The sequence below is a fragment of the Wyeomyia smithii genome, chromosome 2 (assembly GCF_029784165.1).
Source record: "Wyeomyia smithii strain HCP4-BCI-WySm-NY-G18 chromosome 2, ASM2978416v1, whole genome shotgun sequence".
NCBI classification, from domain to species: domain Eukaryota; kingdom Metazoa; phylum Arthropoda; class Insecta; order Diptera; family Culicidae; genus Wyeomyia; species Wyeomyia smithii.
In genome coordinates this window covers 92,285,093-92,308,121 of record NC_073695.1, presented here as the reverse complement: position 1 = coordinate 92,308,121, position 23,029 = coordinate 92,285,093, and the positions used below count along the sequence as shown (strand labels likewise).

Sequence of the window (23,029 nt, the reverse complement as noted above, 5' to 3'; positions counted from 1 at the left end):
TGAAACGTCAACCCGATGACTTTAAGCGGTATTTGGAGCTTGAGACCAAGTTTAGAAGCTTGGCTAAAGCAAAGAAACGCGGATATTGGCGTCGGTTCGTAAACAAGACGTCGAGGGAGACATCGATAAGCACTCTTTGGAACACAGCCCGAAGAATGCGGAATCGCGTAACGGTCAACGAAAGTGAGGAGTCTTCAAGTCGGTGGATATTTGATTTTGTCAGGAAAGTATGTCCGGACTCTGTTCCTGCGCAAAACTTTGTTCGCGATAAGTCTCCGGGCCACGACGCGATAGAATCACCTTTCACGATGGCAGAATTTTCAGTTGCTCTCCTGTCCTGTAACAATAACGCGCCTGGGTTAGATAGAATCAAATTCAACTTGTTGAAGAATCTACCCGGCAATGCCAAGAGGCGCTTGTTGAACTTGTTCAATAAGTTCCTGGAGCAAAACATTGTACCGCAGGATTGGAGGCAAGTGAAGGTGATCGCCATCCAAAAACCGGGAAAACCAGCTTCTGATCACAACTCTTATAGGCCGATTGCAATGCTATCCTGTATCCGGAAATTGATGGAGAAAATGATACTCCGTCGTTCAGACCATTGGGTCGAATCAAACGGTCTACTATCAGATACTCAATTTGGCTTCCGCTATGCCAAAGGAACGAATGATTGTCTTGCGTTGCTTTCTACAGATATTCAGCTAGCCTATGCTCGCAAAGAACAAATGGCATCTGTGTTCTTGGACATTAAGGGGGCTTTTGATTCCGTTTCTATTGACATTCTTTAGGGCAAACTTCACCGACAAGGATTTTCACCAATTTTAAACAATTTTTTGCATAATTTGTTGTCCGAAAAGCATATGCATTTCACGCATGGTGATTTGGCAACATTTCGTATTAGCTACATGGGTCTTCCCCAGGGCTCATGCTTGAGCCCCCTTCTTTACAATTTTTATGTGAATGACATTGACGCATGTCTGGCAAATTTATGCACGATAAGACAACTTGCAGATGACAGCGTGGTCTCTGTTACAGGAGCCAAAGCTGCCGATTTGCAAGGACCATTGCAAGATACCTTGGACAATTTGTCTGCTTGGGCTATACAGCTAGGTATCGAATTCTCTCCGGAGAAGACTGAGATAGTAGTTTTTTTTAGGAAGCGCGAGCCTGCTCAGCTCCACTTACAGTTAATGGGTGAAACGATTTCTCAGGTTTTGGTATATGAATATCTTGGCGTCTGGTTCGATTCAAAAGGCACCTGGGGATGTCACGTTCGGTATTTAATGAAAAAATGTCAACAACGAGTAAATTTTCTCCGGACAACTACTGGATCATGGTGGGGCGCCCACCCAGGAGACCTTATAAGGCTTTACCAAACAACGATATTGTCGGTGCTTGAGTACGGGTGTTTCTGCTTACGCTCCGCTGCAAACACCCATTTAATCAAGCTGGAACGATTGCAGTATCGTTGCTTGCGTATTGCCTTAGGTTGCATGCATTCGACCCATACGATGGGTTTAGAAGTTTTGGCGGGCGTTCTCCCATTGAAAGACCGCTTTTGGGATCTGACTAGTCGTATTCTCATCAAATGTGAGGTTTTGAACCCCTTGGTAATTGAAAATTTCGATAGGCTAGTTGAACTTAATTCTCAAACCCGTTTCATGACTGTGTATTTCAATCACATGTCTCCATGATGGAAGAAACTCGTGGAATCCCGGATCATTTACGCGTGCAGCAGATCCCTAAAATATTTTATAACAAATTTAAAAATATCAACTGAGACAATGCGTTTTATACTGATGGATCACTTCTCAACGGGTCCACTGGCTTCGGTATCTTCAACAATAATTTTACCGCCTCCTACAAGCTCGATAATCCTGCTTCTGTTTACGTCGCAGAATTGGCTGCAATTCAGTATACCTTAGGGATTATTGAAAAAATGCCCACGGACCATTACTTCATCTCCGATCGATGAGGGACGTAAGGCACTCTCCGTAATTCCTGGGGAAAATACGGGAACATCTGAGTGCTTTATCCGAAAAACCTTCTCAGATTACCTTAGTGTGGGTCCCTTCTCATTGTTCCATTCCGGGCAATGAGAAAGCGGACACTTTGGCTAAGGTGGGCGCAACAAACGATGATATTTACAACGGACCAATTTCCTACAATGAATTTTTAAAATTTTCACGTCAGAATACACTTATCAACTGGCAGGCCTCGTGGGATAAGGGAGAACTGGGGAGGTGGCTAGATAGCATCATCCCCAAGGTTTCCACCAAACCTTGGTTTCGTGGGTTGGATGTAGGACGAGATTTCATTCGCATGATGTCTCGGATTATGTCCAACCACTACGGGTTAGATGCACATCTTCTGCGTATTGGGCTGGCGAGCAGTTATCATTGCGTTTGTGGATTGGGGTACCAAGATATTGAACACGTGGTTTGGGTGTGTGCTGAATACCGCGGCGCCAGATCTCTACTTTTGGATACCCTTTGGGCCCGAGGAATACAGCCCTATGTGCCAGTTCGTGATATCCTCGCTCAGCGAAACTTGCCATACATGCTACTTGTTTATAGCTATTTGAAGAGCATCAAGGTGCCCATTTAACACGAAACGAATCTCGGATAAAAAAAAACCATGTTGGTTTTAGTAATAGATTTAGTTTCAGCTCGTAGTCGGCAGCGAGGATAAAAAATTTGCCTTTAGATTATAAGATATTTTAGACCATTAGGCATTAGATTTATTTGGCTCCGTAAAACATTAATTTGTATTGTGCCGTGTCAAATAAATGATGTTGTGTGAAAAAAAAACTTCCGAGTTCCAGTGGATGTAGATGTGGATTCAGATGGCAGCTTTTTCGACAAAAAAAGTTGAAAAAGTAAAGTAGTGTGACAACTATGCGGTTATTAACGCTATGTGACAAAACAACTTGGTATTTTTACGGCTTTTTTCGAACAAACATAAGCATATTTTTGCAGATGTGAAAAGAACATACTATTTTAAGCATTTTCCAATAAAAAACCAGAAAACCCATTAAATGTCGAATGTTACAGTTATGCGATCATAGGCAGTGAAGCTTTACTCGAAAAAAATTCAAGGAGTATCCAGCCGGTATAAAAAGGGAAAAAGAAATGGGACGGTTCGAAACGGTACGTCTGATCAGTTTATTTAAACAGTGTGTCATTCTGGCCAGTTTGATTACAAGAGGGACTTATATTGTTTCGTAAAAATTGGAACTTGAAGGAAAACTAAGTGGGATCATGAAAATAAATCCGTGCTTAAAACCGTTGACAACAAATCGCCTATTTCTACTAAGGTTCGAACCCACGACAATAAGCCTATAAAAGCGGACTCTGTAGCTATGCAGCCACGCAGCTCCCCTATAACTCTGTTACAGAGCATAGTTAATTTTGAGTAAACATAACTGTCAAGCTGCTGAATTTCAGCAAAAAGATATGTTTTGTCAATTGGGTTTACGACAATCAAATTTTAGTGAGCATGTGATTGACTTATCGCCTCTGCGGAAACTTTGTGACCAAAAAAAATCAAAATGTCTCTTAATATTAACGCATTCATTAGCCGAAAAACAATTAACCGTTCTATCATTGCAGTCTCTCAGCCATTTCCCACGGTTACTAAGTATGCTTTAGCGCAACCGGTAGCGTAAGAACAACAACCATGCAACTTCTTTGCGATTTCGCTAGACTGGACACCACATTACGACTTAACACTTAACAGCGACTAAACGTTGGACTGAACTGTCGGCCAAAACAGGGAGCCAAAAGTGGAGTGTCTTGTTGGTAGAGTAGATGAGCAAAGTGGGTAGTACAGATTGCAGACTCGCTCCATATAATAAACCGCTTTTTCTGCAAACTTCACACAACTACAACGAGCGACAAAAGGTTCTTTTATGCTACAAACCTGCTTTGAACCATTTCATGAATCAGTTCGTGTTGTGTTTTCAAACGGTTCACGTCGCAGGTGCGTGTCTGTGGGCGAAGAAATCCAAGTGATATATAGTGTGGAGTGTTTGAACGCCAACAAAAGAGCCAGTTCCAGCTGGCTCCACTACTATCGTTCCGCCCCTAAGCCTGACGATTCTCTCACATTGCTATGCGATTCGTAGCGTAAAAAGCTCAGCTCAGCGATCATTTTCCAGAGGCCAACCACTGGTAGTCGTGCGATTCGTATGCATCGTGGCATTTGGAATGTTGAACCTGTGTTGCAAAAGCGAGTAGCACTTTTACTTTTACCTCGTCCTATAAGGTGTGTTCTATAAGAATCAAAAGTGTGACAAACAGATTGGGTCTTATCGAAAATACAAGATCGCTATCAGTTTGCTTATTTAACTTACTACACTGGAGTCTGTATAATAGTGCTTCGCATTGCATTGGAACACCCAACAATGGACTGCAGAGTCTATTTCGGTTTGGCTGTTTTTCTGCTATTAGCTGTCAACCACAATGGACAAACGACCGCCAGCATAGGTGAGTGGAACGCGTCCGTTATTCCATTCGATCGAATCTTGCATATGTAAAGAGTATTGAAACCAGCGCAAGCGCTTTCCAAATTTTCGAAAATTTGTTGCTCTGATAGGTCATCGAAATATTCGGTATACCGGTTCTAATTGATGCGCCATGGACAACAGCAAACCGTACGAATTAATTACGGAGGCTGCCGTGAAAAGCTTTATTACGACGTTATTTTCATGTGTTCGTTTTGTTATTATATTTTAAATATCGTTCCGATAGTGCGGAAGTTTCAAAATGTTTCTTATTACTCGTTTGATAAAAAATATGTTCGAAGAAAAACTAAACGTTTACAAACAGGAATTTCGAAGGTATATATAGGCAAATTTCTTGCATTGTGCGTTGCTATCCATTTATTTTCAAGCTCCTAATATTGCTATTAAATCTATTACTTCCTCAGTCAAGATTCTTATTGCCTCTCAAGAAATAACTCTAGAAAATAAACTTTTTGTCACGTCCAGATTAGAAACAGACATTGCCAATGAGGATTGGAGATAACTAATTTTAACTAGACACATGCCATACCTGAAGCTTTAGCGCACTAATAGAATAATAGAACTAGAACTAATAATAGAACTAATTGAAGTATGCCATAGTGGCTTCCGTCCTAATTGAAATAAATTCTTAGTGCAGTACAAGAAACAACTTTGCACGCTTTAGTATTGTAGCATGTTTATAGCTTAAAGTGACACTCTGTGCTCGAGTTTTGCAAGATGATTTTTTCGAAAATCATTGAAATTACGTGTGTGAAACTTTGATCGATTGTTTACACCGCTGACGAATGCTTAGACACCGCTGACGAGCTATAGAGCGCTATATATCTAGTGGAAGTTGAGATTTTTACGCTAAAATTTGTCAAATGAAAAAAAATCTAACCACAAAATTGTATGAAAAAAGGCACCGTTCAATTGCACCTTAAAAGCGCCTAATTAATTCATAATATGTTGTCGGTTCAGTGAAAACTTTATTTCAAAAACCTCATTAAGGTTTTCGTTTTGTTGTTATTCGTTGAGTCTAACATCTTTGTAAACCTGTCAACAAAATAAATGATGTTTTACTCTAGATCTAAGAATAACACTCACAAATGGAGTATCATGAAAAAAAAAATTATATATTGCCAACAAATTTTCTCAATACTTCGGATAACAGCTTATTTTGAAAACAACTCTTTCAATAATACAATGATATCAGCGGTAAAAAAAAAATCGGGAAGAGAAACTATCGTTAGGGTCAGTTTTATCTTAATACGAATTTCTGTTAGAATGTTTCAAAAAATGAGTCGTCATATGAAAAAAATTGAAACTTGATGTTACAAACGCAGGAGTGTCAAACAATCTTAAATTTATCGGAAGTCGATTGGTTTTGTCTCCGCTTGGCGTATCGCCTTCCCAATTTGTGTGAGAAAATTCACTTTTTGCATTTCTAAAGGGCGCAGAGTGGCTTAACCTATGGTTTTCATGATTGCAAAATATAGGTTTCCTGATACCTAACTATTTTGCCAAATTCTCTACAGAGCTAGGAAGCCTCTTAAAAATGTCATAGCTGTTGAAAGTTGAATATGTCAAATTAAATGCTGAAAATCATTTTTTCCGCCACCGGCGTCATTGGGATTTCCATCAGAACCCAGTCCGCACAAATGACATGTTGGTGACCTTTAAGAGAAGATTCATATTCGTATGAAGAATATGTTCTGTAAATGGTCAGGAATGCTAAAAAGCGTCGAAAAGGCGGGGCTTAGAGCCTTATACAAACTTTTGGGAATAGTCACAAAGTAGTTTGTTAGAAATATTCTACTTCTATGTATTTTCAACTTGGTGATATTGATAGGAGAAACCAGTAACGTTTCATTTTTTTTAAATTGTCGCCGCGAGTTTTCCAAATATTATCACATCTGAGTCTTTTTTCTCAGTGATGTAACGGATACCATTCTAAGCTAAGTTGTTTCGACTAAATTATAATATGTGACAATTTACAAGACAGTGTACTTTTTGATTTTGTCACCAAAAGTTTATCAAAAGTTTGTGCTTGCTATTTTGAAACCTCTATATTATTACATCACAACAAAACCAAATGTATTTTAAAATGGTCACTAACAACTTTAAAATAATATCGCTGTCGTATTATTACCAATAAATTCAAGAAAACATCTCGTGACAAAAATCTAAAATAAAATATTTTTTTCGTGACCATTTTCCGAGGAATACTATTCACGATTTTTTTTATTTCACCGATGGATTTTAGAAATAGTTGCATGTGTACATATAAAGTAATAACATGCAACATGTTGAAATTGAGACAAATGCCAACAGCTATTTTCGAATACAATTCCATATTTATGGTGAAAGTATATCGCCTACCTCTTAAAATTTCCACGCGCCTTCAGAAAAAATTAAGTTTGAAATATTTAAAAATAAAAATTTTAAATACTCCAAAAACACGAAAAATTAAATTCATGTCCCTTTTTGAGCAAAGGTTTGTTTACGTATCTTTTGTCTTAATATTATTTAAATACATATGGATAATGCGACGAATACGTATACATCATATTATGTCATTATTTTATAATTCATACTGTTACCGCTTTTAGTAATTATCGCCCCATCTTGAACCTAGAAAACTAAAGGCATTCGTCACCAATTATTCTTGGTGACTTCCATAAAAAAGGTGCATTCTACTTGATAGTGATTATAGATCATTTTTAGAATCGTCAGTAAAGATCAATTGATACGGTGACTTTTGTTAGACAATACTAATTAAACGTTATTCAGAGGGAATATACAACCTTATTAAATTAAACTGATAACAAAAATACCTGTGACAATGTTAATAACAAAAATTTCTAAAAAGGTCCTATATTTTCTTAAAACAACATTTGACGTTTATTTTCTTACAAAAGTCACGGTGACTAAATGGTAACATTTGTCGGGTTTCGAAGAGATGTTTACTCTTGTAATACACTGGGTTCTTTTTTACGCGATTGATACGTCCGCGCAAAAAAAGGTTCCCGTAACTTTGAATTAATCTTGTGAAAAAAGATCGCGTCGTTTTTTTTTTTTTTTAAACTCTAATATTTATTTAGGCCCAACCGCAAAGCATAACGGGGCCGAATATCTTTTGGAGTAGGGAAAAGCCAGCTTGAGTAGAGCCTGTATCCCGACTGCTCCTCCTCAAACAGGCATAAAAACCCTCTCATCTTTTCTCTTTTATAAATACAATTTAAAAATACATATCATTTAAACCTACGGCTAACAATAACAATAATAAATAAAGTTCTTCTCTGTATGAGTAAATATCAATCCCTAATACTATTCGTTAAGGTGTGATGGTTCCTTATATCTTTAGAAATCAAAACTTATATCTATTATTGGTGGATCATGTCTCTCAGAAAGAAGCGATGATTCATGTGTCTCTAAAAAGATCAATAAAAGAAAAAAAAAGGAACAGAATTAGTGTGAAACTTTTTGATGGAGGTTGTGTTGGAAAAATGAGAAGAAGAAGCAAGGAGATAATCAAATTCGATACTTGATATCTCTTAAAAAGTCATAAATAGGTATTACAAGCGCTGGGTTGCGGCTAGCAAGCGCATCCCGTACTTGCATTGTAAATGTCACTTTCTGTTTTCGGAGAGAATCAATAAGCTTGGTCCTTGCTCTGTGGTACTTAGGGCATACGAAGACTATATGATCTATATCTTCGTAACCTCCACATTCGCACAGATTACTATCGACTAAGTTTATTCGATAAAGGTGTGCGTTTGCAACATAGTGATTGGACATTAGGCGCGAAATAACTCGAATGAAATCTCGAGTTAAATCTAACCCTTTGAACCAAGCTTTTGTAGACACTTTGGGCGAAATCGAGTGCATCCATCGCCCAAGATCGTCTTTATCCCATTTTTCCTGCCAGTTTGCCAGGGCCAGTTGTCGAGGCAGGTGAAAATACTCGGTATAGATGATCGGTCTATCAAATATATCTCCTTCTATGGCACCCCTTTTCGCTAATAAATCAGCTTCTTCATTGCCTGGGATTGAGCAATGAGAGGGGACCCACACAAAGCAGATAATGAAAGACCGATCAACCAGCACTTCTAATATCCGTCTAATTTCCGGAAGGAAATAGGACGGGTGCTTGACCGGTTTAATCGATCGGAGAGCTTCGATAGAACTGAGGCTGTCCGTCGCGTCGTTTTGATATAATCTTCCGCCACGTGTAAAAAAATCGTGTAAAATGAAATCACGTAAAAACAAATCGCGAGAAAAAGAATTCAGTGTATTCATTCTAACCAAAAGAGATGATTACAAAAATGACAATGTCAATAACTTATAAATTTTTAAAAAGGTCACATATTCTTTTGAAACAACATTTGACATACTTTTTCTTTCAAAAGTCACGGTGACTAACTGGGGACAGTTGTTGGGCTTTGAATAGATGTTTATTTTTTGTGATGTTTGATCACACCAAAATAGATGATCACCAAAATCACTGTGACAATATAAATAACTTATAAGTTTTTTAAAAGGTCACACATTCTTTTAAAACAACATTCGGTGTATATATTTTCTTACAAAAGTCACGGTGACTTACATGGTGACATTTGTCAGGTTTTGCACAGATGTTTACTTTTTGTGACATTCTTAATCATTGTTTATAAGAATTGTTGAGTGAGCAAGTCGGTTACAAGTGTTAAAATGGAAACCGCTGTTTTCAAAGTTGTTGTCGTACAGACAAACAATAAAGCATGGGTTGAAGTAGTTCCTCGTTCGTGGAAAGACGGTGAAGTTTTGTGGTGGCCGAAAAAGGACCAATCTGGTCTACAAAGTGACCCACACTCAATTCCTGACGTGACCAAGTGGAAGAAATATACGAATTACAGAGTGAAGTACACATTCGCAACATTTGAAGAGGCGAACGTGAAGGCGAACGAAGTTGCAATTGCCAGCAGTGAAAGTGACTGCAGTGACAGAAAACCATCACGTGAAGGAAGACAAAAAAAAGTGAAACCCTTCCTAAAAAAAAGAAAGGTAAAGGTATTAAAAAAGAATGTTTATTCCTATGAAATGTCACCATAAATTTATTAGGAAAACTCGTACCTCTCAACGACTTGGTGACTATTCAATGGCATAATGTCATTTGTACTTCAAATTATCATCGTGATTACCTAATGAAAAATATTCTTTTGTTTGCAAAGTAACATATTTTGAATTAAGACCTTTTTGAGAAAAATAAATCAATTGTAATTCAATTTTCACATAGAGAACAAAAACGAAATATTTGTTTTTTAATCATAGCTTTAGTGTCTTTTGTGATAAAATTCAGGTAATTTTTTCTACAAAAAGTTTTAGTGACTCAATTACAGAAACTGTTTACATATTATTTTTTAAACATTTGAGTGACAATTATAGGAAAAAAGCTTTATTTTAATTGTGACTCTCGTGCGGATTGGTCACAGTCACAGCGACTAACTGGGGAAACTATTTCTTTAAAAAGTCACTGTGCCTTTGTCAGAATAATTTAAATGTACTTCTTAATTTCTTGGTGACTATTCTAAGACAAAAAACCATTTGTACTTCAAATTATCACCGTGACTACATAATGGAAAAAATACTTTCGTTTCACTAGTGAAATGATTTCGTCTGTGATTCTTCAGAGAAAAATAAATAAATTATAGTTCAATGATCACGGAAACAAAATAAAGAAAATATTTGTTTTTTGATTATAATTTTAGTGTCTTTTGTAAGAAAATAAACACAAGTTTTTCTATAAAAAGTAATGGTTACTCGATTACAAAAACTATTTCCATATTATTTTCAAAACGTTCGGGGGACAATTGTAAGAAAACAGTTCTATTTTATTTGTGACTCTCGTGCGGATTGGGAAGTAACCTTTTGTATCGAGTTTATACGCTCAGCTGAATTAAGCAAACAAATGTAGGTGAATATTCTAGGCGTATTTAGGATCTACAACATGTTGCAGAGGTTACTGCTGATGGATATCCTGCTGACTCTCGTACACTGATGCATAGTGTTGGCAGAAAAAATGATTTGCAGCATGTAATTCGCCATACTTAGTTTTGAACAGTTATATATAGTTTTTTGTAGGGACATCCTAGCCCTACAGTGTCTTCTTTTCATTTTGGTAATGGTTCAGCTTTAGTATATAATGATGATGATGGTCCCACCTCATACCCCTACATCGGTTTGAGCTGGACGATTTATCTATATGAGATATTTCTAAAAACATGCAATGTAACCAGTTGGCAAACAAATAACGGACTGGTTATTAATTTCAGACATAGTAACCCTTCTTTAGCTTTAGTAACTCTCTCAAGGGTTTTCGTTCAGAAGGCTAGAGTGATCCCTCCGCTATCAAGTACGTGCAAATAACGTGTCATAAAAGGGTTTAATAAGTTGTTGTGATTGAATGAACGTGATCTATAAAAAAATCGATCAAAGTAGATAGGACCTTTTGAAATGTTTCTCTAGAAATATGAACTTCTGAAAAAAATCGACTTTCTGGAAAGTCGAAAAGCTCGAGTAGCTCACGATATGATTTCGCCGACCGACCAGCCGTTTCCACCCTCAATTTCGCTCGAACTTTGCTCTCTTGCAAATTTGAGCCTTTAATGGGCAAAAAAAAAATCATTTTTGTTAGAAAAATACATTGGAAAATGAGCTTCTAATTTACCAAATATTCTCCCGCGACTTTATTCAGTGTTTTGCGTGAAGTTACGAAACTAGTTTGATTTTCTTATCTTAAATCGACTGTGCTTTCCTGTTTTTCTTGATTAAAAAGGAGTAAAAATCGAAGTTATAAGTATTGCAGCAGATTCGACGAGCAACTCGTCCTTTTTAAACTACATGGACGAGTCGAGTTGATTCGCCTTCTGTATTAGGGCCCTATATTTAGGTTCTTCTTGTTTGGGCCTCAATTCGTTGGATACTGAACAAGTAAACATTTAAAATAGAATAATGAATTAGTTCTATGCATTTCATAATCTGTACATAATTACAACCATTTCAGTGTAAAGTGACTCTATCTTCACGAGAACGAATCATTCCGCATTTTATGTTCTAAACTCATATTGCAGAAGAAATATAATCAATTTAAGGTTGAATAATGAAAATCCTATATAATGTAGAGGCTAATATTATTCACTTTTTGGTTACTATTTAAATGAATAAAAGTCACTATAATTTTACTCCAAGTCCGCTACTAGCTCAGCAATGGTGGTTTTCGGTAGAAAAATTAATTTGCAACAAACTAATCAATCAACCAATGCAGATATTATTCATCTCTTTTTTTTCGATAGCAATAAATAAAAATATTCATCAGAAAAAACGGTGACGCGACTAAAATCTTGTTGGTTTGCGTTTCCTGTTTTACCACTGCTTGATTGATTACTTCAATCACTTGACTTAATAATTAAAAAATTTATACATATACTTAATCGTTATGACCATTATCTGGTTTTACCTGAAAAATCACAAAATACGTACTTCAGTAAATTTTACTGAAGTTCTCGTAATAATTTGACAATTGAAATTTCCGAATGTTTCCGAGTGTGAGTGAAAGTTCCGAGTGCGGTATTTTTATATATAACCGAGATCTCAGCTGTTGAAATCTCGGTAGTTTATTTACCCGTACGCAGTGATAAAATATAAGTGTGTAGTAAACGTAAGAGGAAGGATAAAAGTATAAAAATCCGTCACGTACCACGGTGTCAAATAAGAACCCCTTTTTTCCATGACGTGTTCTGACGTGTTCTGAAGACTGTTTAATCTCACTCATGTTTCTCAGAGATGGCTGGACCGATTTTCATAAAATCAGTTTCAAATGGAAGGTCTAGCTGCCCCATAAGACCCTATTGATTTGTTTTGCAATCGGACTATTACTTTGACTGTTATGTTTGAAAATGTGAAATCCAGCTATGAAAAGGAACTAATTCCGAAGACTACTTGGACTCACTCACTTTTCTCAGAGATGGCTGACCCGATTCCCACAAAATTAGTGTCAAATGAAAGGTCTAGCTGCCTCATAACACCCTATTGAATTTTACTATAATCGGACTGTAACTTCATCTGTAATATACCGAAATGTGAAAATCACGAAACTTCATTATCTCAGAAACTACACAACCGATTTGATCAATATTGATATCAGATGAGCGGGCTAGTTGAGGGTTAACTGAAGAATTATGATTGATTTCATTTGATTATAATCGAACTTAAGCAACCGTTATGTATTAAATTGTTAACAAAACTACGAAAGTCTATTATCTCAAAGATTACATGACTTATTTGAACATAACTAGTGTCATACGAACTGTCTCAAACTCACAAATAACAAACTTCATAGCAATCTGATATGTGATATGTGGCTCAAAAGTTATGGAAAGACAAGAAATTCAAAGACTATTTAAAACTATACCTGCTTTGATCGATATATGTAGCATCAACATAAATTAAATGTGGTATCGTACTAATTGAACGTTCCAAATTCATTAATTCCTTGCGAAGTGTTTAAAAACTGCAAATGCACGACGAATCGGCCATAGGATATGATCAAAGTCAAATAACAAATTGTTTGAAATGATTGGTTTTAATCGAAATGACAACATCCTCGACTTTTGGCTTGTGGACATCGCCTTAATTCTGAATATATTCATATTGGGTGGTATTTCAGCAGATTTTCTGGCATCAATCTGACACCGGAAATACCCATATTGGGAGGTATTTAGTTATTTAGGTTGTTTTCCAAAAACTTAAAGTGGTCGTCTTTAAATTCAAAATGGTGTCCAGGGTCAATGTTTGGTTTCTATGCATCATCTCGATTACGGAAATATCCATATTGAGTATTATTCGGTCATTTTCGACCTAGAAGTTGCCGTTTAGCAATTCAAAATAGTGTCTGAGGTCAATTGTTAGCTCGTTACATCATTCTGGTTCCGGAGATACTCATACTGGATGGTATTTGGTTATTTTAGGCTGTTTTTCACAAACCGGAAGTCGCCATCTTGGATTTCAAAATGGTATTTAAAATAATTTCTAGCCTCTGAGCGTCATTCTGGTTGAAGAAACACCCATTTTGGGTGTTATTCGATCATTTTCGGATGTTTCCCAGGAACCGGAAGTCGCCAACCTATAATCCAAAATGGGGTCTGTGGTCGATTACAGCTGCTGTGTATCATTTTAGATCAGGAGATACTCATGTTAGACGGAAATCGGCCATTTTTGGCTGTTTTCCAGAAACCAGAAGTTGCCATCCTACAATTCATAATGGTGTCAATTTTCACAATTCATAATGGTGTCAATTTTTAGCTTCTTGCAACATTCTGGCTCCGGAGATACTCATATTGGGTGGTATTTGGTCACCTTGGACTGTTTTTCAGAAGCCGAAAGTTGTCATTTTGGACTTTAAAATTGCCTGTGAAATCAATTTCTGTCATCTGGGCGTAATTCTGGTTCCGAAAACATTAATATTGAATGGTATTTGGTCATTTCCGGCTGTTTATCAGACACCGGAAGTCACCACCTTAAAATTCAGGACTGTACTGCCGGTACCCGCATAACTGTCCCATACTGATTTCGGTCACTTTTGAGTTATCATCGGGAATCGACTTAATTGTTATCATATTTTCTGGGAAAAAATTAAAATTGATACTTTTGTATGGAAAAACATGGAAAAAATACCAAGTTGTTTTTGTCCCATATTGAAAGTACCCGCATTACAGTCCCACTGCATAGTGGTATAAACTGCAAACATATAATTTTGCTCTAGATTAGTGTATATCGGATTATTTTAGGCATATAGAAGTATGACATTTAATTAACTAGACTAATGTTGTTTTTCTCTAGTACAATCTACGTTGCCAATGATACTGCCGGTTGCTGGTTGAATTTATATGGGATGGGACAAAATATGCGAGTACTTTTAAAATGTACCCGCATATTTTGTCCTATTTTAACTTCATTTCAAGTTATACAACGTAAAACCAATTCCATCCATGTTTATGTGTTTTCAACGATAAACTTGTGCTGCCATGAAACTGTTAACCCTTCCAGAAAAGGGAGGGGTCTCAAACTATCATGGGAACCTTTATCGGCACCAAAAACCCCTACATACATATTTTCACGCCGATCGGTTCGGTGATTTTCGAGCCTATATGGATAAGACAGACAGACAGACCGGATTGCATTTTTATATGTATAGATTACAACATCAATATTTTTTAAGAGTGAATATACATTTATTGGATTGAAGCGTTCATGTAAATCTATTTTTACAAATAAAAGTTTGAATGAGAAAGGCTGGGTCTGACCGCTAGGTGGATTAATTTAGGTTTTGTATTTAATAACTAAGTTTGCATTTTTCGGCAAATGTAATTAATTTCATTTCAAATTTGATAATGTTATCGTATTTTTCGAAAAAATTTACATAATCCCGAGGTAATATGATCCAATCTCGAAAAATATCTTTTTGCCTTTCTCCTAGAAAGGTATAGCAATCACTGGAAAAACCAAAGGTATAAAAGTACTCCAGAGGGTCGAATCTCGTATATCAATCGACTTAGTTCGACGAGCAGAGCATTTACTGTATGTGTGTGTATGTGTGTGTGTGTGTGTGTGTGTGTGTGTGTGTGTGTGTGTTTGTGTGTGTGTATGTATGTAACGGTCTCCCAATCTCACTCGATTTTCTCAGAGATGGCTGGACCGATTTCCATGAAACTAATTGCAAATGAAAGGTCCAGTTGCCCCATAGAACCCTATTGAATTTTATCGTAATCGGATTGTTAGTTTCGAGGTTATGTATCAAAATGTGAAAATCGCAAAACTTCAATATCTCAGTAACTACACAACCGATTTGAACAAAATTGATATCAAAAGAATGGGCTTGTTTTTTGAACCATGTAGTTCAAAAGTTATGCAAAAAAACGTGTTTCGAAGGCTGTTTAATCTCACTCACTTTTCTCAGAGATGGCAAGACCGATTTTCACAAAATTAGTGTCATATGGAAGGTCTAGTTGCCTCATAAGACCCTATTGAATATTATTGTAATTGGACTTTAACTTTGTTTGTTATGTATAATAATGTGAAATCAGGCTATGAAAAGAAACATTGTCCTGAGACTACTTGAATTCACCCACTTTTCTCAGTGATAGCTGGACCGATTTTTACGAAATAAGTTGCAAATGAGAGGTCTAGTTGTCTCATAATACCCTATTAAATTTTATTGTAATCGGACTGTAAAAATACTGTTTAAAAATGTGAAATCCAGCTATGAAAAGAAAAAATATTCCGAAGACTACTCAAACTCACTCACTTTTCTCAGAGAATGTTGAACCGATTTTCACGAAATTGACACTAAAAATGAAAGGTCTAGCTTCCTCATAACACCCTATTGTATTTTACTGTAATCGGACTTTAACTTGGTCTGTAATAAATCCAAATGGGAAAATCGCGAAACTTCATTATCTAGGAAACTACACAACCGATTTGAACAATACTGATTTTAGATGAACGGGCAAGTAAAGGGTTAACTGGCGAATTATTATGATTGTACACGTGGTTCAAAAGTTATGAAAAGCAAGTCATAATCGATATAGAAAAAAATCTTACTATAAACAATTGAATCAAAAATTATATTTTAACGAATGATATACCGAGTCTATATATTTATAATCGAGTCCAACCTATATATGAGTACAGTGACGTTTCGATTATACCACGATCAAAAAAAAAAAAAAATTTCGCGTCATATATTTGAAACATATTTATTTCATGTTATTCGCATGTGTTAATGTATGTTCATATATGTTTGAAGATTATGTTTTAAATGTTCGGTATGGTTTCACTGCTACCAATGATTTGTTATTTAGAGTGATGAATGAATCCAGCAAATATTGTCAATGGGTATTTTTTCTAAAATGAAGTGTCCGTGTAAATCTATTTTAACAAATAATAAGTACGAATGAGAAAGGCTTGGTCTGACCGCTAGGTGGATTAATTTAGGTTTTTTATATCATTATAATCTATCTGGCAACACCTGCATTCAAAAATAGTATTTTTTCTAGATTCTTTGGTTTCAGAAATCACCTATCGGTGTTTTTCGGGAGTCTTACGTGTATAAATTGTAAGAAAAAATAATCACAAAATTTAAAACTAATTTTCTACGAAAACTAAATTTTCGTAGAAATGATATATATATATATATATATATATATATATATATATATATATATATATATATATATATATATATATATGTATATATATATATATATATATATATATATATATATATATATATATATATATATATATATATATATATATATATATATATATATATATATATATATATATCTTCTGCTATATAAAAATGGAATTCCGTAACGCTTGATCTTATTGATATTATTCACTCAGTCTCTGAGGTGTACAGTAATCATCATTTTGTATCGTTCTGAATCAAAAATAATTAGCGGTGACATGTAGGTTTTTCAACATGAAAATGTTCGCTGATGTTCAGGAAAGACATTCGAGAAAAAATAATAGGTATCTAATTACTAAAACTTGAGATATTATTATTCACAAAACTACGTAAAACATGCAAAATTATGACTTTCTGTGCTAAATTGTCCTCTAAATCAAAATTCAAAGCAATGACATATGATTCTTTTTTCACTAAAATGTTTGTAAATGTTCAGGAAAGACATTTGAGGAAAAATAATTAGTACCTGATCACTAAAACTTGAGATATAATTCACAAAACTACGTAAAACATGCAAAACTATGACTTTTTATACCTTATTCGTCTCCAAATCAAAATTCAAAGCGATGACCTGTGATTCATTTTTCATTAAAATGTTCGTCGATGTTTAAGAAAGACATTTGAGAAAAAATAATAGGTATCTAATTACTAAAACTTGAGATGTTATTCACGAAGCTGCGTAAAACATGCAAAATTATGACTTTCTGTGCTAAATTTGCCCCTAAATCAAAACTTAAAGCGATGACATATGATTCTTTTTTTAATAAAATGTTGGTTAATATTCAGAAAAGACATTTGAGGAAAAATAATTAGTATCTGATCACTAAAACTTGAGATATAATTCACAAAACTACGTAAAACATGCAAAATTATGACTTTTTATACTTAATTCGTCTCCAAATCATAATTCAAAGCGATGACATGTAATTCTTTTTTCATTAGAATGTTCGTTGATGTTTAAGAAAGACATTTGAGAAAAAATAACAGGTATCTGATTACTAAAACTCGAGATATTATTCACAAAACTATGTTAAACATGTAAAATCATGACTTTTATGCTGAATTTGCTCTAAATCAAAACTCGAAGCAGTGATCTGTGATTTTTACTGTAATAAAATGTTCGTTGTGTTTAGAAAAAATATTTGAGGGAAAAATATTAGGTATCTGATTATTCGAAATTTAAATATTTTCCATAAAACCACATGAAAAATGCAAAACCATAACTTTTTAGGCTCATTTGTCTCTAAAATTCTGATTTAAAGCGATGACACGTGATTTTTTCAATAAAATGTTCGTTGATATTCAGTAACGACATTCAAGAAGAAATAATAGTTATCTGATAACTGAAAATAGAGATATTATTCACAAAACTAAGTAAAACATGCAATATCATGAATATCTTGGCTCAATTAGCTCTAAATCTTAATTCAAAGCTATGATATATGATTTTTTCCATTAAAATGTTTGTTTATGTTCAGGAAAGACTTTTGAGTAAAAGTAATAGATTTTTGATTACTGAAAACAGAGATATTATTCACAACACTACGTTAAACAAGTAAAATCATGAATATTTGAACACAATTTGCCTCTAAATCGAAATTCAAGGCTATGATATGTAATTGTTCTTCATTGAAATGTTTGTTAATGTTCGGGAAAGACATTTGAGGAAAAATAATAGGTATCTTATTGCTAAAAGTTGAGATATTACTTAAAAAACTACGTATGTTTGAAGATGATTTTCTGCATACAGAAAAACACATTAAAATATTCTTTTTGAAATTTATTATATTATACATATAATACATGCAAATTTTTGACTTTTTGAGCATGACCTCAATTCGCCTGTAAATTAAATTTTTGTTTCAATAAAATGTTCGTTGTTTCTTCAACATCTGCAAATATTTTTATGCAGAAGAATTTATGTTGTAATCTGGTGCGAGCCGAGCAGAAAAAAATTACATTTCTGATGTTTTCGTAGTTTCGTGAATAGTAACACCACAGACTAACAGACGTTACACTGGAACCTAGCTCCATCGCCGCAAAAAACGTTCATTTCAAAATTTCAATCGAATAACAGCCATCGCGCGAAAACGTCGTCTGGGGCGCTGTCATGCAATCTCATACATATTTTGTAGTTCCCCATTTGACACATGCAGTAACGCTGGCGCTGATGTCGAAATACATGACGCAGCGCGAACACGACAGCAGATGGTGCTAGTGTTACTAACGTAAAGTACTGCAATCATCCAAACGATGATTTTATTGAAAATTTGTTCGAAGTGTTATGTCTGTTAGTCTGTGGTAACACATTACGGGATTCGAAATATTTTTTTACTTTTACCAAAACTAGATTTTGGGACATGGACATTTGCCTGGAGGAAAGGCTGCATTTCATTGGTTTAATTTTTTTTAATTCCTACGTAGCTATGTGGATTAAAACGTTACGTGAACGTTGCTTTCTTCTAAAAGTTACAGAAAAAGAGGTTTTACTGTGAACGATTGACGAATATCCGGTTATCACCCGAGTGTGGTATATTCGGAACTGGGATGAACCCACATAACATTATCCAAAATATTGACTTCTGGTTTCAGGAAAATAATCTGAAGTGTTATTTGGCCAGCCATTCCAATACTTCCGAAACTTCCGAACTCCATACGTCATTTTGAAATCCGAAATGGCGACTTCCAGTTTCTGTAAAACATCCCCAAATCACAAAATGCAATTCAATATGGGTATTTCCGTTCAAAATGATTTTGAAACTTTTGATCACGAGCATCGCCGGGAACGTTCAACTAGTATATATAAATATATATATATATATATATATATATATATATATATATATATATATATATATATATATATATATATATATATATATATATATATATATATATATATATATATATATATATATATATATATATATATATATATATATATATATATATATATATATATATATATATATATATATGTATATATATATATATATATATATATATATATATATATATATATATATATATATATATATATATATATATATATATCTAGATTGACTCATATTACCTCAAGGTGATTAGAGTTTCTTACGTGAAATTATACGCGAAATACGATAACATTTTCCGCGAAATACGAAAAATGCTAATTTAGTTTTCAAATACGGAAATAGTCTATCTGGCAACACCTCCGGTCTAAAAAACATTTTTCTGGATTCCTTGCTTTATTTTCTTCGAAAACCACCTATCAGTGTTTTTCGGACGTCTTATGTCTATAAATAGCAGTTTTGTGGTTTTGACAAAAAATGCGTCATCTTCAACAAAGAGGGGGATTCCACAGAGCGGGGGGTACTACAACCGACACCAAAATTTGGATTTTTCCAAAGTGACATTAAATGAATAATTCTCCCAACTCTGAGTAAAATCTGTGATGGTTGTGTCCAAGTGGCATGTACACTTCGTATGGAATGACCCCTATTTTATTTGGCCGTATGATACATTGAATTGGCTGACCGGCAAGCAAAGTTTCAACTCCCTTGTATTCTTTAAATACGACACTACCTGAAATCTGAACCGAAAAAAATCAAAATCGATGAAGCGCAATAATTGAAGCGTATATCTTGCTATGACTCACTCGCCTGTAGGGGTATCGATATCAGTGTTCAATTAAGTGCGCAGGCCAAAGCTGATGTTTCGCACTATAGTTCATTGGCGGTTTTAGTTTTTGAAATATAAAAATCATTAATGAACATCAAAAGAAAATTTCAGAAAAGAAACATACATTAAAATTTGAAGATTCTACAATAATAAAACAGAACCATGGCATATTACATATATAGGATTTAGTAAAAAAAAAACACTAAAAAGAAAATAAATAGATTCGTACATAATGTTGCCATTAAATTTCTTTAAAAAACGGTATATAAGTAAGCAAAAAACTGATTTCCTTGTTTTCCCTGTTTCTTTACATGCTACATCATTGCAACGGCTCTCGCATACCACTCGTAACAGTGACCAATCATGATCGCGTTGTGGTATGCTACATTTCGACGTGGGCCGTTTACCGGAAAGGTTCGGCTTCGTACAGTTTGGATCACTTTGATCCAAGACTGTGTACGCACGCTATCTACGCGTTCGCCGGTCTGGACGTGGACAATAATGCTATGCGACCGCTTGGTGAGTAACTGTTGTTTAGATGCTAGTATGCGTAGGGGAGTGTTGAATAGTGTCGTTTTCAACATCCTATAACTTTTTCAACCAATTGACATAGGGGAAGAAAATGCTAACAGGAAATTCAACACAGTCTTTTGGGTTTTAAATTACCTGTATTATACAGTGTCCTGTTTTATTCCGGGATTCCTTGGGGACGGTGTCTGCAATTGAACTCAGGAAAGGATGTTTTACATTATTATATACCTGTTTTAGTTATCCTTTCATTCTACCATATAAAAAAGGAAAATAAGTAGTAAAAAGAATCGTGCTCATTTCGTCAAACCTTACAAACCATGAGTATCGCATTGGAATTATCTTCAATTGATTTTTGTTTGTTTTTCACACACCCCAATTATCTTTGTCAACACATTGATGGCAGACAGTACGTCAATTAGTTCAAAGAATGGGTACAACTTCAGCCGACTTGATGATAACACTCTTTTTTCGCAGATCCGTGGCAAGATTTACGCGATAACTATGGCAAAGGCGGCTACGAGAAACTGGTTGGAATGCGAGCTACGAATCACCACTTGAAGGTGTTGATCGCAATTGGTGGTTGGAATGAAGGATCGGAGAAGTATTCGGACTTAGCAGCGAAACCAGAGCGGCGTCAAGCATTCGTAAAAAATGCACTGGAGTTTGTGAAGTACGTTGCACTTTTTAATATGCTGCGAAGGTAATTAGTACAAAGGTATCTTTTCAGACGTTACAATTTCGATGGTTTGGATTTGGACTGGGAATATCCAACACAACGTGGCGGTAAACCTTACGATCGGGAGAATTTCGTGTCTCTCGTGAAAGAACTTAGTCAACAGTTCAAGAAAAATAATCTACTCTTGACGTCCGCAATCGGAGCGGGAAAGGACACAATTGATTCGGCGTACGATATCAAAACCCTGTCTAAGTACCTAGATTTTCTTCACATTATGTGCTATGATTATAATGGCAGTTGGAACAGAAAAATCGGTCCAAATGCACCACTGCAAAGTCGAGATGTTTTGAACGTTGAGTATACGATCGAACATTTAATGGCTCTGGGTGCTCCGTCCAGTAAAATCGTGATGGGACTGCCATTCTATGGACGAACCTTCCTGACTCCATCAAAGCGGGCAAAAATTGGGGATGATTCAGACGACAAAGGTTTTGCAGGGCCTTCTACCAACGAGAATGGTTTCATGGGATACAATGAAGTGTGTGAAGCACTGAAAGAAAATCCAGAAGGATGGAACGTTGCATGGGACCCAACAGCTTCGGAAGCTATAGCCACCATGTTGGATGGCAATATGACTAAGGTTGTAATCTACGATAGCACTCGATCGATGGCCAATAAGGTGAGATTTGCCATTCGTCAAAATCTGGCAGGGTTGATGATTTGGTCCGTGGACACGGATGATTTCAATGGTGTATGCGAACCTGAAAATGATACCTTTGCCGATTTCGGTGATCAAATAAGGGTGAAGCTGGATATTCCGCCGCCGATTCAGGATAAATATAAACTGTTAAGGACTGTTAACGATGCTATCATAGTGGCTACCGATGAGTTGAACCAAGAAAATGAGATTTCTAATTTGCCTGATGATGTTGACGCATCCACACATAAAGTACCGGCATCCGGAGCGGCCTACTCTATTGGGTCGAGGTGGTTAGGTTTTACAGCAGTATTTATGCTAGTTAGGTTTTAATAAAAAAAATGTGAAAATTGACAGTATCAGCCCTAATTGTGTAAATAAATTATGTAAAAAGTGTACATAGTTGTTATTTCCAAAAAATAACTTTAAAAACCTAAACTGAAATGTTTCAGCTGATATGCTCTAGAATTGATTTTAAAAAACAATCAGCTTAGATCTCTTCCAACATAAGTTTTTTAGTCAAACAACTTGGATTCCCACGCCTCTTCTGAATATTTCAAAACCGGAGCTATTAAGGAATAAACTGTCTCACGTTTCAAATGTTTCATGGTCATGAGAAAAGTAGTGCTAGACAAAATTTTCCCTTGTTTATGCTCATTCGCAGTGTAT

The 23,029-nt window shown here is 35.4% G+C and overlaps 1 protein-coding gene across 1 annotated transcript; it reads left to right on the top strand.

The window, feature by feature from the left end:
• Window positions 1-3,938: 3,938 nt before the first annotated feature.
• Window positions 3,939-22,758, top strand: LOC129725038 (probable chitinase 2). The gene is made up of 4 exons (XM_055680420.1): window positions 3,939-4,487; window positions 20,811-20,975; window positions 21,462-21,657; window positions 21,715-22,758. Exons 1-4 carry the CDS (start codon window positions 4,406-4,408, stop codon window positions 22,691-22,693), a joined length of 1,422 nt encoding a protein of 473 aa, XP_055536395.1. The 5' UTR covers window positions 3,939-4,405; the 3' UTR covers window positions 22,694-22,758.
• Window positions 22,759-23,029: the final 271 nt, after the last annotated feature.